Consider the following 18,368-nt stretch of genomic DNA (forward strand, 5'->3'; position numbering starts at 1 on the left):
GCTGCCCCCCAGCACCTCATCCCTGCTGCCCCACCTTGGGCAGCTCCCGCCTTCGGGCAAGCGGGGCTCTGCCAGCCTGCGCCTGCCCGGGGGTGGGGGGGGTGCAGGCAGCCCCCCCCCCACCCCACTGTCCTGCCCTGCGGCAGAGTGGGTGATGGCAGATTGGTAAAGATGAGCCAGGATTGTTTGCAGGAGTACCACAGGCCTTTATCTGTTAGTAATATTTTTAAATTTCGGGGATATGCCTTGTATAATCAGCACTTCTCTATTTAACCTTAGACTAAGTAAAAACTGGAATAGAGGGGAAGTACAGAAACCCTAAATATAAACACTCATGTTGGAGTGTAGACACACTGGCAACGTTCAGGCAGCTCCAAATGAGAGATGACATTTTGTCCTTAATTTGTACCAGTGGGAAAAGGGATGTGAAAGGATGTAAGTTGGGCACAGAGTATCGGCTGGGATTTGTGTTCCTACGCACATCTAAATGTTAACAATGAACTTAGTCTTTGAAGTTTTTAATAAAAAAAAAAACAAACCAACTCTTAAGGAAGTTAAACAAAAATCTGTGCTCTGTAAAAATTTTAATTTGATAACAGTCACCCGTTTGCATTAATTATTAAATGTAACTTAATTTACTTCACTATTTTAGAACATTTATTTTCGGTTGTAAATATGTTCTTTTAGAAAGCTTGCTGAAGAACATGCAAATGTGGTGCATACTGTGCATCTTTAAATATATAAATCAAAATTCCAATGCAAAACAGTAACTCTGGTTGCACTGTAGCAATATGTTTCTAATACACTAAATATTGAAAAAACCTTTACATTTCATTTGGATATTATATCACATTCTGGATTAAATAATTTGCCAAACCTATAGTCTCTTTAGTTAAAAAAAGTCAAAGCTAATTTTTACATAAGTAAGTAAATCATCAAATTAATAACTGTTTTTAGCTTATTTCTTTGATTCTGACTAGACCATGGGACTTTTTCCCTTTAACATTCCTCAGTTTGCTCAATGGTTTTCATCCCTCTTAATTTTCTTGTCCAGACATGAAGTCCTCAAACAGGGGTCTGTATTAAAATGTTGACTTGGTCTTATCAATAATAGTGCAATACTAAGACACAAACCAAGGATACTTAATGTTATCAGTATAACAATTCACTTTTAAAGTAGTGATAGCTGACTTAGTACAGGATACAACATTCCAGCTGTTTTATTTTTTTTAAATAAAATAATACCTTAATTTATTTGTATTTCACCAGCATGAATTACATTCATTGCAAATTGCATGCACATAAAAGGGTATCCATTTGTAAACTACATAATATCTGAACAATAAATAGTATTTGATCTAATACATGATGGTAGTGCATTTCTTCTTAAAACGGCAAGCTTTTACCAAAATGAAAACAAACTATTATTCTCCTTATAAATATTTTAAATAATTTTAAAGTACATGTTTCATAACAAGTATATAAAAATAGTATTTTTAGATAAATTAGGAGGTTTCATTTACATGACAAACAACGTGCAACAACTAACCACTCTCTACCAGCTCTATTTGGTTGATTGTCTAGATGACATGCAGCGATAATTGTCCCTTTGCCTTCACAGAACTGACAAACAGACCGGCAGGACCCACAATCACCTCAAGCAAACAGTGCCATAGATATTGTTTGGGAACAACAGTCAGACACCCAGGGAACCTTTGCTTCGATGAACAAAAGCCACCCATGACAGTTCTTTTGTCCTAGACTTCCAGCTGCTCTGACCCTCAGGGTCTTTGGACTATCACAAAAGTCTGCCAAACAGACCAGTAAGTAATATTTGTATACAAAATGCTTTTCAACATGCTTCTAGAATCTAGAAATTTTTTTTCCTATCGTATGAACCAGCAATACCTTTTCTTCCTTTCTATAAATCTGAATTTCCATGTTTGTAAGCCTCCAAGATCACCAGAGAAAAGGTCAAATAAAGCAGTCATGCAGTGCTCTCCAGATTGAAAACTGGCAGCTGTGGAACATGCTTCGAGTACCGCTTCAGAGTTTCTCCTCATACGTCTATGGCTTGGTAATCTTTATCTTTAGCATCCCTTATGCTTGTCACGATGTCTACTGGGAAATCTGGGGTCTGTGCAGAAACTACTCCGGCTGTTCCTTCCAGGTCCCATGATCCTGGCAGGTTCTCAAGGCTGAGTGAGCTGATTGCTCCTTGGCTAAAGCTACCTTCCTCAGATCTGCTGGGGAGCACGAGGTGTAGCGATGTCTCTGATGAAGAGCATACCGCAGAAGAAAGAGTTGCTGAAATAGACTGAAGAGGAGTCAAGGTAGTGTCCGAATGGGGAGAGGTGCATCTTAAAAACTGCAAATTGTCTTTCTGAATTACCTGATACTGGGAGGGGGAATTGTGAAGGCCTGCTGTATAATAAAAGTCACCGTCCATAGAATTTTGCAAGTTGGGTTCAGTTCTTTGGGGACTGCTGCCTACAGAGGACAGATCTGTATTCCAAATATCACATAATGTGTTCCCGCGGCAAAGTTGTGCTTTGGTGCAAGTAAAATTCCCAGTTTGCATGTGAGTGCAAGGTTGATGTGTAGTCCAAGTCTTTCGAGACTGCAGACTTTCCAGGGTGGGACTTCGAGATATGCCGTGCACAGCACAGAATCCTGGAGGCTTCTGGGATGTGAGCAGGTTCTCCAGAAGGTGCATCACATTCTTCATGTTCTTACTTAATTGAGAGACTTCTTGAGTTAAAGTTGTCACCTGTTATGGCAGGGCAAAATATCACAGTATTTATTTATACAGTCATGCCTGAAATACATACATAAAATCCTTTTTTTTCCCCTTGTAACGGTATCAGCTTTGAGCTGTGGCACAGTGTCGTTATTTTAAAGAAACATACCCTACTAATATATGTGTAGGAAACTGTCCATCCATCTACCTTACCACAGCTATATGTTACACTTCGTGTGACATAGTGAAATAATTAGAGACTCAATAAAACGTATAATGGAAACACCATAGGCCTAATTCACCTGATTTTAAATGAAACTCTGTATATAAGGAATGGTCTTAGGGTCAGAACTGAGATGATTTCCAGTGACAATATGACATCAATAGCTTCTTGATCAATCATTAAATATTTTAATACATAAATGTTTTTTAGTAATCAATTTTATACTGATGAATGATAGAAAAAATGAGGTCTTGTGAAATCTTGTTCAGACATATGCTGTCTTCATAGTAAAATAAAAGAAACATATGCCCAAAGTTGTTGGATGCAAGTAATAGTTATATGGAAATTCTGGTGGATTACTACTAAACACAAGAAAAAAAAGAGAGAAGAAAAGAAACTGGAAACTCTAAAATCTGCTTGCTACCTCTAAACATGTAAACAATATAAAAGCCTGTGAAACGGTTTCCTTCCATGCAGTTATGTTTGCACGTGAAAGGTATTGCATATAACACAGAGATAGTAATCCATAGCGTAGCTTAATCTAGTTTATGTGCAAAAGGAAGAATCATATTTTCTATTAGGCCTTTCTTTTTTAAAAACACTGATAACAACCAGGTAATTACATGAAGTCTATAATCTCCCCAAAACTGCTGGTTTGGGTAGGGATCAGAATAACAAGTTCTGAATTTGTGTTTTAAAGTAAATTGATATATGATCATTAATGGAGATGTTCCTTAGGACATTTCGGGAAATTAAAAGCCTAACTCACAGAAGTGACCCGCTCATCATTTCAAATGTGTTTGCCTTTCCTTTTTCCTTAAGAAAAAGTTTGTAGGAAGTTAAAATCAGTCAATTATTTTTAATAAAGAGAAATGAACCTAACAAGAGGTAGAAATGAACTTTGTCTCCATGGTAGCTAATCAATCTATTTTAGGTCAAACCACTGTCATTACCGTTAAAATAGAGCTTCTCATACTGATGCTAGTGGAAAAAAACGACATGACTGCACATTTATCTTCAAAAGGATGAACCACCTCTCAAAAAGAAAAAAATGTTAATTCAGGGGGTCTTTCTTTGCCCTGAAGTAGACACCACTGATTAGGTGCCCTACACAGATTCATTTTCATGTAATCAGAAATAGAAATACAATTGTCATTCTTCTGACAGAATAGTTCCAAAAAAATCTGCTGAAAAGACATTTCAGACTGAATTTGACTGTGTTACTACAGGCACAAGAATTATAAAGAAATTCCAAGTTAGAAGGAAACTAGGAAGCTCCAGTACAGCTCTTATGCACCTATTAAATTCTGTCTGAGCTGAGAGTTCAAACCCATCATATTGTTTAATAGTTTTGTAATGATCACACTATTCCTGGAGGCAAAATGCTTAAAGGGAGAAAGCACCTTAGTGAGTGGCAGATTACAGGATCTGTCTCTGTCTCTCCCTCCACCTCTCTCTCTTTCTGCATTGTCACCTAATTAAGTCGTGCTAGATAGAAAATAAGCATGTGATCTCCTTCTGCAGGCTGAGATTAAGCTTTGAATGCCCAGTAGCTCACTTGAACTTCAGTTAATGTAAGGGATTAAAATATATTAAGAAAGTGATTTTTGAACAGGATTTGTGTGGGGTCAGATCACCCAGAGAAGGCTCTCAGTACTGTCAGACCGTAAGGAAACACACCATGAGGTTTCTGGACAAATCAACCCTGCAAGAACTTCTGTGCTCCGGCCGGGACCTGGGAGACGGCATTGTAAAACCTCCAAGTGTTTCTTTGGGAAAAAAGGCGGAAGGACAACCAAACCCATGGCTACCTAGATTCAGTGATCATCAGTTCTTTTTAGGACCATCACTGGCCCCTTCTCCTAGTACATAAAGCAACTTTGTTTTCTGTGCCTAATTTTCCAACTTGAATCCATTTTACAGGGGTTTCTGCAGTTGTGCAGAGAGGAAGATTGATACTACCTTAGGAGCATGCACCTTTACCCAAACTATGAATGCTGTGTGAAAAAATCTGCAACTTTAAAATGTGTTGTTTGGTTTGTCCCAAGTTTTTATCTTCCATTTCTGACTACTTAAAGGCTTTTTAAAAATTTAATTATTCTTTAACATTCTTCTTTTGCTAATTCATTGAGACAATACAGAAAAAAATGAATCCCAGCATCACTACTTATGGCAGTCCTGAATTTCTGTTAATTACAACTTGCTCTAGTGCCCAGATACTGCTTTTGATATATCAGCTAGCTCTTAGAGCGCTTGTCTTCTCATAAGCTTGCTCTGGCACAGTCATAGGAATTGACCTGATAAACCAGCCTTTGATGCATGCTTTAATAGTTTCCAGTAGTATGATAGTTTAAGATTCAAATTAATTATGCCAAACTTCATTAGAAATTGAGCACCATTTATTGAGACCTATTTGGACCAATACTGTTCAATGCATAGGCAAAGCAAATATGTAATTTTCTGGATAATTCAAAACCCTTTCTAGATTTTAGAAACTTAATTTTACTGGATTAAACCTCCATTACCTGAACTGCTATTAATTACCCTCTATCTTTATATTATTATACTTATAAACTTACATAGCATACTATTACTGTTATTATCAATATTCTACTGTTTATATTTCCCTTTTTACACCCTGCAGAGATTTTTGAGCAGATGCAAGTAAGCAGGTGTAACAGGGAGCGGTTTTATCAATAATGTTAACAATTTCACACCGCTCCAGAAAGTGTAAAGCAAAAAAGATTAAAAGAGAAAGAAATTTTAAGTCTATGGAACAGAAATTGAAAGCAGTACAGTTTTGTCCTGAGCGAAAGGACCAATTCCTTGCAAGCTGGTAAGGCTATTCTGTTTTCAGGAGCTCAGTGATTATTGCTAGGCAATATAGCTAGTTGTACAAATGGTTCCCACTGTGCTAGGCAGACAGCTCTAAACTGATGAGTGAGATCCCAGATATACTTGAAATGCTGTCTTAACAGTTTATGGGACTTGAAAAAGATACTGCAATGTTTCGTGGTGTAGAAACTGGGATTTATACAGATCTAGCTTGAATTAGCAAGAGGTGTTTCTCAGACTGGTCAAAAGCAATGCTCTGGTACCTTTTTAGCACAGTGTGTTATAAAGAAAGAATATATTTCAAAACAGAGGTTAAAATAAAATATATGTATTTTTTAACATATGGGCTTTAATAGTAACACTTTCTGATGCCCTGACCAAAATAAGTTTTAGTAGTTGTAAGCTACATTTTCAGATTACTTCAACAGTTTCAGCAGAAATAGTGTTTTTCTTTAATACCACTATAAAGCTGTTGTGCAGTTTGAATACCTTGTTCCATGTAGTTAAGTAAGAATGGGGTGACTGTATTTAAATCTTTCCATAAAATCATTGAAAAGCTCTATGTAATGTAAGGTGATGGTGGTGATTATTGCTTTGTTTAAATGGTATTGGGTAAACAGTTTTATTTGTGCATTATATATTCCAGCATTATTTATTTATTTTTTTTAATCTAAGATTTTCTACTACAACGCCTATTTCCTATCAGTGTTCCTGGATAAATCCGGAACAAACCTTTTTATTTTTCTAACTAGAAGCCTAATACATTGTTGTTTGCTTGGTTTTTTCTATCTGTTTTACTCTCTTTTGCAATTCAAACTTCACTCAGACATCTTCCTACTATGACTTTTTCTGAACAACCAAAAAGTGAAGAAGAAAATTTGCTTCTTGAGAAATGGAATTTGTATTTTGGCAGTGTAGGGAAGCTCCCTGGCTTGCATTACATGTGGCAGCTTCTCTATTCCCTTGCTTGATGTTTCATTGCTGCTTCTATTCTGGTGCTTCATAAAGTCAAGGAGACTTTCAGCAGGAATGATTTGTCTTGCAAGGCTCAGATTAACTCTCTGCTGATGCTCTGTTTCCTAATAACTGCACTGTTGAAGGAAAGAATGAATGAAATGAGAACTGAGCTGAGACAGATTTTCACTGATTGTCTATTAGCATCTCTGTGGCCATTGGTGTTATGATGACAGACATTTCTGATTTAATGGCACTTTAGGAATAAAGCTAGTTGTTGAAGGAAAAAAAAAAAATCCAGTGCAGATAATCCAAGTTCAGATTAAATATACAGGATTTGAGCAATGATATGATGGTTTAGTTACAGCAAAATTAATCCAGAAATCTGGAAGGTTGTGAAATCAGCTTTATCATGTAACAGAAGAAAATTTGCTGGTTTCTTTGCTGACTCACTAGCCAGCTCTTGGGTAGTTCCAGGGCAACCAGTCTGTATGAGTAAATTAGGACACTAAGATTATTGCTGATGCTATTAAACAGGTAAGGACAGAACAGAAATTTTTAAAGAACTAGATAATTTAAGTATATTCAAGTCAACAGGACTCGCATGAAATTCAGACTAGAAAAAGGGTTTCAAAGCTGCAGTTCTAATAATAATTTGTGGCTCTTCATTGTTGGATGTGGATGCTGCCTTCAGGTTGTCACAGAATCAGGATGGTTTCAGCATGATGGTGACAATAAGAAAACCAGATTTGGAAATTACTGCTTCAAGAATTTCAGAGAGTATCAGGGACAAACTGACTAACTAGCAACTGACTGAGAGCAAATAGATGATCATGGAAATCACAGGTAGGTGGGGGGAAATGAAGCTCTTAATGTGTACTGTTGAAAGAAAGCCTGAGGTTTTATATATGAAATCAGGCAAAAATATTAAGTAAACAGTTTCTATCAGCATTTAAAGGAATAGTTAAAAGAGAACAGGCAACACATATTTTCCAAGAATAAACCAGAGTAAAACAATGTAATTCTCCTCTTTAACTGAAAAGTTGGCTTAGTAGATAAGAAGAAACTGTAGATGTAATATATATCTTGCCAGAAAACATCTTAAATGTTACTGTCCTCATGACATTCTTCTAAACCAACTAAGAAAATATGACCAAGATGCACTGTGAATTGGATTCGTGCGTGATTGGAATAGTTTATGATCAGTGGTGTGCTGTCATCCATGGACATTTCAGGCCATTCTTTTTATCAGTCTATCCTGATCTGTTTTCACTTAATGTTTATTTTTAATGGCTAGATGGAATTCTTGTTCACTTTTAAATATCAGTAATATGAAATTCAACAAAGATAAATGTTTAACATTACATCTAAAAAGAAAATGTCAGAGACATGAATAAAATATTCTGCCTATGCAGAGTATTATAGAAAAATGTCTGTGGAATTTTGCCGATTCACACTTGGCAATCATTGATCATGCTTCCAGGATATATCAACAGCACTTTTTATTGGACACAGGAAGGGGGTTCTCTTCAATAGCAATTGCTTATGCTGGTGCAGCTTGAGACTGTGCACTTGTTTAGATCTCTTAAGTCACTGAAAAAAAGACAATCCAAAAGAAAATAGTACCAATGAAGAGTTTTAAAAAATTTGATGGGCAAAGAAAGAAGGAATTTTGTTTAAGATCTGCTGGAACAGTATGTTGTTTTTAGAAGAACAGCAGTCAGCTTTTTCTTATATCTTCTAGGCATAAGAGGAAAAGCAGTAAATTTGCATACTACCAGAAATTTACATTTAGATGTTGGGAAAATATTCTTTTCAGTACTGGAATGTTTTGAAATGCCTGTTAGAGAGTTAACTGGGTAATCATCATTATATGTCATGGTAGTAATATTTTTTTTATTCAAATCTCAAGTTGACTTTTGATGCCCAGTTGAGTTTTACACTGCATGGCTTCCTCTCTTGATTCATTTCTTTGTCTCAGGTGCCTTTCCACCAAGGAAAAGTACAAGAGAGACCACAGCGTATAGGACCTATGCCATGTATGTGTCATATGTCCTGCTTAAAAAAGAAATTAACCTAAGCTTTAGAGCATTAGTCATTTTTGTTACCTTCATCTGCCAATAACTATTAAGCTAACATTAAGAGAAAGAAAAAAATAGCTGGAAAGACTATTCTGCAAACAGAAAAGTACATGACCAGAGAGAGAGACAAAACAAGAAGGTAGGAGTTCTTTGGAAAAATGAATATCAATGCTAAAAGGAAAATATATTTTTACAAATCTCAGCAGGAAAAAAAAAAATGTGTTTACTTGGTGTTTATGGCTTAGAAAGCTTTTATTTCTTAACACAAATAATACTAGGCTTTATGTCTTGACGTTTATGCTAAATTTACATAGATAAAATCCAACATGGATATATTAGTTGTAATTAGTTTTCATGATCAATAAATGTCATTAGTTCGTTTTTTGCCACATTTTTCCTGATTGAATGATATTTTCCAAGGTGAATTATTGGGGTAGCCTTGCTGCAAAATAATTTCTCTCATGTGATAATATAGTTATGAGCCTGTTACAAAGAACATGTTTTTAATTGCTGTAAGTCAGGGGAACTCTTTATATGAGTTCTCAAGCTGCAAACTGAGCTTCAACAGTACATCCCCTATGTAAAACTGAAGGCCTAATTAACTTCACCAAATTTCCTTCATTGGCAGTGATTATAAAATGACTGTTTCCATAGTGTGAATACATTTTTAGTATTAAGGGATATGTTTTGCTTTAAAAAAATAATGCGTTTTTTTCTTGTCCTGAGAGATTTATTTTTGGCAGTTGGACATGAAATAGATTTTAAAATAACCTATTTATAAAATTCCTTTAGGTGATTTGGAAAATAAACATATTTGTTTAGGATTGTTCCTTTTGTTAGATGAAAGTGAAATATCCCTGTGAATGCATTTTCTCTGTTCTGAATAAGTGCCAATTGCTTGGAGTATTTTAAGCACTTGCATCTCAAAAACCTAAAATTAAAAATAGCTGAATTTCCACTAAGTGCTCCAACATGCGGCTAAATAGAAGGCAATTTTCTAGTACAAAAGCTGACCCTATTTATATTTCCTCATGTTTGTTTGTTTTTCAGTTGAATGGGACAAATGTGAGTACTCTGTTCATTATACTGTTTCAGTACTGTAATTGTTGGGTCTACTGACGTGGTAAAGTATGAAATCAGACCCCGAATTCTGAAGCTGAAGGAGACTGCACTGGGGCTGGATAATATATGAGAAAAACAGGGGACATGACAAAGAAATCTGAGTTTGCATGCACTGCAGAAGAGGTTCTGTATATCTGAGCATGAAATTGTGTACCTGTGGAGACTATGTACAAATTACAAGAGAAAAATTATGACTAAAATTTGGATATTTTCTTATTTTTAACTGGTCTAGGTTTTAAATAATTCAGATTTAGGTTTTTCATGTTGAATCAAAGTAGAAGTATTTACACGCTATTTTCATACAATTGCATTCAAATGATAAAGAGCTAAAAACCTAGTAGGATACAGACAATGGGACAGTAATAGGCAGGTGCCTTAATCTAGATTTATGGTCATCTATATTTCTCAGAAAATCTGCTTAGTGGTTTCCTATTTCTACTTCTGGGCTCCTTAGTAGTTATGTATGATTGCACCAAGTAAATGGTGCCTCTGAAAAAATGCTGAATGTTTAGATGCACTCATCTGATTAGTTTTTGCAGACAAATGCACTGGAAAGACCAGGTTGGGTGTACAGATATCTGCAAAGGAAGGATGCATACATATAAGGCAGAAGACCTATTCCTAAATTCTCACTCTGCCTAATTAGGAGCAGGTCTTTGAATCAAGCTTTTCTCAGCTCAGAAAACGTGCCATGTTGTCTAGTCAGTCACTTGATCTTGAAACTATTGCTTAAATAATTGCATTTCTACAGGAGCAAGAACCTGAATCTTAACTCTCGCCTGCCACATACTGACCTATAATGAAAGTCATGTCTTTTTTATTCATTGATTATTTAGACTAAGTAGAATGGGCAAATAGGGTAAGAGATTAAGTAGTTCTATTCCACTCCACCCTGCAATACTGAACCAGAGAGAAATTCCCTTTTATCAGCTTGGATCTCATTCAGGATCAAAATGAGAAGTGAGGTTAGGTGGGGGAAGGAAGAAGCTCGGTAACCGGCTGAGCAGCCAAACTATGGAGCTATACAGTGGGAATCTGGGGTGCATTCAAGTTTCTCTCATATTGCCTAATAAAGTGGCAGTGCTCGCGTTGGAGCCTCCCCTCCTTAGAGGAAGCGTGTGCATCCATTAGTCCTTCAGTTAGTATGTAACAAACTTTGAGAAGTGAAATCAAGGCTCTGTCTTCTGTTAGTCACATTCTTAGGTAAATGGCCTTTCCTTTGGGTTGTGTAGTGAATGTCATATGCCTAAAATACTGCCAAGAGCTCCACTACATATCTAAGCTGGGTATAGCTTGTTTTGTACATTTATCTCTGGGGTAACTCTTTTTTGCTTTGCCTTTCTTTGCTAATAACAGACTGTATTGAATGTCTGAATGGGAAGATGTATGTCTTTGTTCCTCCAGTGAACAGATGAAAAGTTTTAAGCTAGCCAGTGACCTGTTATAATACAATTACCTCTCATGAAAGCAGGTTTTTTTGCATTTGTTGATTGACTTCTGATCTCCACTGGAAAATGTATTAATGATAGCATTTGCTGCTGTTGGCTATTTGTGACCTGTTTTCTCATATTTTCTTTTTCAGGAAGAGGCTGCATCTGTTAACGGAGAAGTTAGTTTCCAACTCTGCTGGTATTTTAATTACTGCTAGCAGTCTGCTGCATCATCCATCAGTCATAATCTTCCATTAATGATCATCACTGAGTGATGGAATGATGAAAGCACTGGGTCTACAAGTGTTGTTCGATACTTAATGTAACAACAAAAACCCCAAGGAATAGGTAGTGTATTCCAGCGAGGGTATTCATAGGCTCATTTGGGTAAGTACCAAGTCAGTACTCACAGTCCAGAAACTCCAGATGGGGCATGTTTGAATACATGCAGAATATGCAAATAAGCATCCTTATAGTCATGCAGTTTTTTCCACATAAATTTTGATCCATGGGAGGACTTGGAGGATACCCGTCTGTCTCTGGAATTTGAGCCCAGAGTGCTACCTATGATATTTAAATGTACATCAGTTTAGAATTGCTCCTCATGTTTTTTTTTTTTTTTTTTTTTTTTTTTTTAGTTTATATCCCAGTCCAATATTTGTCCATACTGTATGCCTGTGCATTGTCACATTGAATTGAGAATTCTCACGTATATAAACACTTCTGTGTTTAAGACTCTTGGTTGGTCAGAATGCAAAATGCTGTTTTCTTTGCTAGGGGACTACTTAGAAAACAAAATAGCTTGGGAAGGATAGAATACTCCTTCCAAGTACTGCAAGGCACCAACAATAAACATCTTAAAGATGGCTACACTAGTGCAGGTGTACTCTATGTAATGTACTCCATACAGCATGGATTAAATTAATCTTGGAGATACTGAAAAGTTGAATATAAATGTTCCCTTAGGTTCCTAGACTAAGCCTGGTGTGTTTTCCAGAGTGTAGGATTTTCTGTAATGGTTCATGTAGCTCTGTCATCTTCTGTAAGTTCTATGAGGTTCTGTAATCAGAGAAAGGTTTCTTTATCTGCTGTGACTACACAGTAAGTACAATTATTTTCAGAATTATTTTTCACATTATTGTGTTATTTGTATTTGCTGGTTACATTATTATTAATGTCATTTTATCACTAACTAGGCTAGATTTAAATCAATTCAGGTGTTGCCAAAAGATGTCTAAACCTACCAAAACCTTGTTGGCTTCCAGTTTTAGTAGTTAGTGCTCTGTGTTGGTGCAGGCAGCAGTCAGTTAGGCATTGTGAAAACAAATTCTGTTTCACACACCAAGACTCCAGAAGTTTATGGTACTCTTTTTAAATCTCCAGAGGTTCTCTTCCTTACAGGACTCCTAATACCTGCTCAACAGACAGACTATGGATGATCCCACTTCTGTCATAGTGCTGTGGAAAGAAGAGAAGGACCTGCTGGTGATGACTTCTTTTTGTCTGACAACCTAATGGTTGACTTGTTCAATCATGAATTAGTATATCAAATCTGTCTCTATCCCAGGAGAGGTTGCAGAAGTCTTGTGAGGTAAGCACCTCTTATTTCAAGTGAAGTCTTCCAGGTAGCATACTCTGTGAGAAAATAGATGGATCACCACTCCTCAATTTTAAAATAAAAGATTGAACCATACTCAGAACAGTGAAAAGTTTGTCTCTAGATTTTGGATTCTGTTTCCCTGTGTGGAAACTCTAGCATTTTACTGCATGTGGTCATATTTCCATGTTAGTGTAAGCAAGCAAGTTGTGTGACATTTTGTTTAGATAGTGTCACAAGGAAAAATAAAAATTATATATGGAGGGAAATGACCTTCATAGCTTTTGTCTGTTTGTTTGTTTCTTTTCCTTTTGTTTAACATACTTCCCTACTTCAAGATTTATTTCTTGCTTTTCACTAGAGAAGCATTGACAAACCCAGAACTATTGCAGTTGAAATGTTTGGTTAATCCACAAGATACCTGCCTTAGCACATCTGCCACCATGATGTATTTTCCAATTGCTTCTTGTGGATAACCACATAATGCATCTTCATATTCTAAAAAAGGATGAATCAATACGACTTGTACGTTTAAAAAATATTACATAGGAAATAAAACTTTCTATAATAATAGTGTTGTCAATGAATATCTTGTTCAAAGAACTCAAAAATATCTCCAAGCCATATAAAAAACTATAGTCAGTGGGGCATGAGACTTTTGTCTGAACTCTGCTGTTTGACATAGATACAAATGAGGTGATGCATTCATAGTGACTAGCTAACCATACATGCACTCCCAGCTTAGGACATAAAAGTTACCTGACCAAGTTAACCTGATCCAGGATGAAAGAGATTTACAAGACCAATACTTCATATATGGAAATAAAGAATAATTAGATTAAGTGTACACAATAGAGAAGGAAAAATAAAATAAAACTTGACATTTCTTGTAACCAAAGAGATCAGGAAAAAAGAAGTGAAACTGAATGGTTGGACTTCTTTAAATGTTTGCTCATGTAGAATCATAATAAATTGTCTCTAATGTCTTCAGTCTTCATACTGAAAGACAGAGTGGGATGGGAACAGATTTTATTCTTGCAGTACAACTGTGAAGTTAGTCTGATGCTTTCTTCTTGTTAGCTGAAGTACAGCAGTGGCTGGATATCTGAAACAGTTTAGCCAGAGAACATCTCTTATTGTGTCAGAATGATAGTCAATTACAGGTTTGGAGTTATTAAAAGGGAAAAATAGGAAGCACTACTGAATAATAGTGGTTCTGCGTTCCTCAGGTCATATTGCTTGACCAGGAAAGGATGACCTTTTGTTTCATTATAAATAGACATAGATAAAGTGATTTGAAACTCTTGATGTGAATTTGAACATGACTGGATTTGCATTTATTTCAGAGAAATTCTCCAAAAGCATAGCATTCACCAAAACAAGAAAAGTTGGGAAAAGGGGCTTGGGGAAAGAATGAGAGGAGAGAAATAGAAGCGTGTACAGAAGAGGACAAACCCTAAGAAAATTAGATCCCTAAGAAACTTAGATACAGTTACTACAATAACCTCACTTTGTTTTTAGCTCTAGCATATGACACAAGCTTTTATATAGCTTTCATGTAGAAGATTAATCTGGAAAGAGTTAAAACCCCCAAACTTCCTAAATGTAGGAATGCCATCCAGTTTTGCAAACTCATTTGTCACACATTTATCATATTCCCAAGTTTTCTGAGTTTTCTCCAGCATTCCTTGAATCATTAATATCCCTCCAACCCCCACAAAAGCTTGTTACCTCATCGTTAAGCCTGCTGATCTGCTGTTTTGTCTCTTCTGCTTTGATAACAAGCACAGCAGCACCGATTTCAGCCTCTGAAAATAATTCAAATGCATGTAAATGAGAGAAATATAACTTCAAAACAGCAGTGCTATCCTTGCACTTACCCAGTACTTTAAAACTAGTTTGCACTTGGATTGAATGAAAATAAAATCTTGTGTTTAACGTTCAGTGCACAATGTGTAAGAAAAGTGTGATGAATTAAAATCATACTACTCTCTTCAGTCTGAACCTAAAAGGACTGAAAATGACACCCATGGTGCCAACTGTATAACATGTCAACTGCTTTTAAAAATCATAGATTATTTTTCTGTTCAGCTATAAGAGGAACAAAATGTGTCTTAATGACCTCCATGCAAAAGGTACATGACTATGTGAGGACTGTTTATTTGTAAAAGAGGTGATATTGGAAAGTCTGAGCGGCACTAGTTGTGTTGCTTCAGCATTAGTCCACTTGTGTCCCCCTCTGTCTCGTTCTTTCTATTTGTTTTTTTTTTTCCCCCCATGATGATGTGCTCTATTCCTCCGTGGTGCTATTTTATCAACCTTTTCAGAGTGTAAGTCATTTAAGGCTTCCTAAAACCTTTTTCTATTCAAAGTTTTCACTCCTAAAATTCTAGCTACTTCCATACTCCTCCACTTTTGTAAATAGCTTTAACAAAAATTGAGAGCCAAATTTGCCTATGGCTTTTTATGAATTGTGGGTTTTGTGTTTTTCTGTGTTTTTTTTTTTTTTTTTTAATTTTTTTTTCTGTTGTGTTTTTTTTTTTTTTTGGGGGGGGGGGGGGGGAGGGGGAGGGCATTAAATTATTTTTATGTTGAATTTTGTCCTTGTGTTTAGTACCTTTCATGCCCAAAGTTTTGGGAGCATGAGGCTTCTGGCTGATACTACTATAGTTATGGTAAAATATAATTCATGAAAATACAGTACCCTTTGTAAGCTCTTTTATCATGACTGTTAGCAGGAAAACCACAAATGGCCTTGGGGACCCTGTTGTATTTTTCTACAGTACTAGTTGTGGTACTGACATGGTACTGAAAATACAGATATATGTTAAATCCATTTATGCCACTTCTGAGAAGTGAAGAAACAAAGGGGAAAAGCAGTTATGAAAACTGATTTCTCTAAAGAGTTATTTTTCCCAGGCAAAACTCACCTCCAGTTGTTGGAGATAATCTGGATTCCTGCCTGAGCTGATCAGAGCTGAAGTCAAAGTTTTGTCTCTCCTCATTATGGTTTCCATCTTCAATCCCATCAACAATTCTGTTGAGAAAAATTGGAGCGATGAAGCAGTTTCATAAACATCACATTCATAATTATGTTGTCAAAATTACTCCTAAAGGGCACATTTTTAAGCAATGGTAAATTTTGCACAACATTAAGTTTAGAAAAAAGTAAAAGCTATCCTATTGGTATAACTTCTTGTGAGTCACTAAAGATTAAACTTACTGTTAGAGGAAGGAATGTGAGGCCAAACATAATTAACTGAAGTTTCAGATTTTCATGACTTCTGCAGTATATTCTGGGTCCTAACAAAACCTGTATTGAATATAGTTTGCTTTTCATATCTAAGGTATTCTCTTGCCATTCTTTCTTCTGCACAAACTAAAGATGCTTCACTATGCTCTTGTGAAATTTAAATCTCCCTGTGCATAACAGTCAGGCTCTTATATTAGGCTTACTTACAGAGAGCCTAAGTCTAACCATAATATATTTATGAAAACATCTCTGTAAACCACAGTCAAAAGTTCCATGCAAACAGCTATTCTCAAATTCAATTAAAACTAACTAGCTCAGGCAGAGTGATCTTGTTTGCAAATTGAGTATGATGATGTGTGGACCAGCCTGCAATGTCCCAGTTACATTAGTATAGGATCTAACTACTAGAAAAAGCCATTTTTGTCAGTTATTTCTACTCATGCATTGTAGTTGACCTCAAATTTGCAGTCTCAAAAGATCCAAAGAAAAAGAAACTTAGGCATTTTATACAGTAACCAAATGCTGCATACTAAGAATAGAAAACTGGTATCAGATGGAGGAATAAATACATATTATTAAAAATATGTAATTATGAGTATAAAGAGAACAGTTTTAAAGACAATGGAAGTGACTCAGAAAACTGCCAATTGACAGATGTAGAGCATTAATTTCTTGTTTTGTCTATGCACAAGATTCAGAATTTGCCTTACAGTAGGCAGATGAGTTAAATACTAATCTGGAAGAGCTAAAGCAGAGTTCTCGGCCTCTCAGTCAATTCTGATAACTTTGTGATGATGTAAATTAAACTTTCCATCTAATAAGGATATTCTCAAGTGAACCTTTTGACTGGAAATGTTTGGAGAAAGGAAGGACAACACAGAGATATCTGTTATGTATTTGGCTCAAAAGACCCACATAACTTAAAGCTCTGTGCATGTACCGTATATTCTTGCCCTTCATGATTCTTCATGTGGGTTTAGGGCTCTGTGTCATGTTTGAGCATTCACAATGCCAGTTGGATGTTACTAGACATCATTCTAATCTTATCCAGACTCTGGGAGGAAATGAGATTCAAATGTGATGCTTGAGCTCCTCTGGCCTATACTGTTATCTGCAGCTGAAAACCTGAATGATTACTTTGTTTGAAATTTGCTATAAAACCTATTTAATGTCATCTGGCCTCACTGCTTCAAAAAGCAAATTTTAAACACCAATATCCCTTTTGTAAAGATTTCGAATTATATAAATTACTAACATTTTAGCTTCCTTTAAAGCACACAGGGGAAAACCTATTCAGACATGACTTGGAATTCATAGATGCTATGTTCTTTAAAGTGGTAAAAGATTCAGAATAAAAAGAAACCGTAGTAGCAAAAATAGCTAGTTCTGGACAGCCAAAGACAGACTTCTATGGGCAAGATGTTTTTTCATATACAAGGAACTGGCTGTGGAGCAACATAATCTAGTGAGTTGAAAAAATGGGGGGACAAAAGTAATTGGTAAGTCTCATCCCTTTTATTGTATTAATTATTAGCTATTGTACAGCCCTGAATTTTCTCCTGAAGACTGACACACCTCTACTCCTAGAAGCCAAAAAGTCAGAAAAGATTAACCTGTGACCTCTTCTATCCAGTCAATCAGGGCTAGAGTGCATCCATCCATGTGGGTCTGAGGAGATCTGAACGCATAAATGCCTCCTCCCAGGACTACCTTTATTATCATTATGCTTTCTTCCTTTTGACGCTCATCTACCTCGTAGGCAGTACCCAAAAGTATCTGGGAAGACTATGACTGTATCCTAGAAGTTAGGATGCTGGTTTCTATTCCTTGCACCAAGAAATATTTAAATATTTTACCCTCTGTGCTTTATTGCCTTCACTGTGGTGTACAAGGAAAGAACCTGAAGCACCAGTGAAGATTACTGGTTGGCTTACTCTAGGGAACATCTACAATAGAACAAGTTTCTTAAGCAAAGTATATTTTCTTGAAAAAGTTTGGTTATACACCTCACAACTGCACTGACTGGACATTTCAACTAGTTTTTTCTTCCCCATACGCTGCTGTCTAACAGCAAACAAAAATAAGGATCTTAATTAAGATCTTATTTTCTCTTTTAATACTAAGAAACATTTA

General features: G+C 36.1%; 1 protein-coding gene across 3 annotated transcripts in view; it reads right to left on the minus strand.

The window, feature by feature from the left end:
- Positions 1–827: 827 nt before the first annotated feature.
- The window catches only part of KCNH8 (potassium voltage-gated channel subfamily H member 8), a 197,961-nt gene continuing 180,420 nt past the window's right edge, over positions 828–18,368 (minus strand). For all 3 annotated transcript variants that reach the window (XM_042802266.1, XM_042802265.1, XM_042802267.1), the window contains 3 exons: positions 15,913–16,019; positions 14,714–14,790; positions 828–2,770 (listed from right to left, as the gene is read on the minus strand). In XM_042802266.1, coding sequence (XP_042658200.1) covers positions 2,060–2,770; positions 14,714–14,790; positions 15,913–16,019 — 895 coding nt within the window. In that variant the 3' untranslated portion in view covers positions 828–2,059. The remainder of the gene's footprint in view (positions 2,771–14,713; positions 14,791–15,912; positions 16,020–18,368) is intronic.

The sequence above is a fragment of the Tyto alba genome, unplaced genomic scaffold (genome assembly GCF_018691265.1).
Source record: "Tyto alba isolate M040663 unplaced genomic scaffold, T.alba_DEE_v4.0 Super-Scaffold_38, whole genome shotgun sequence".
Lineage (NCBI taxonomy): Eukaryota > Metazoa > Chordata > Aves > Strigiformes > Tytonidae > Tyto > Tyto alba.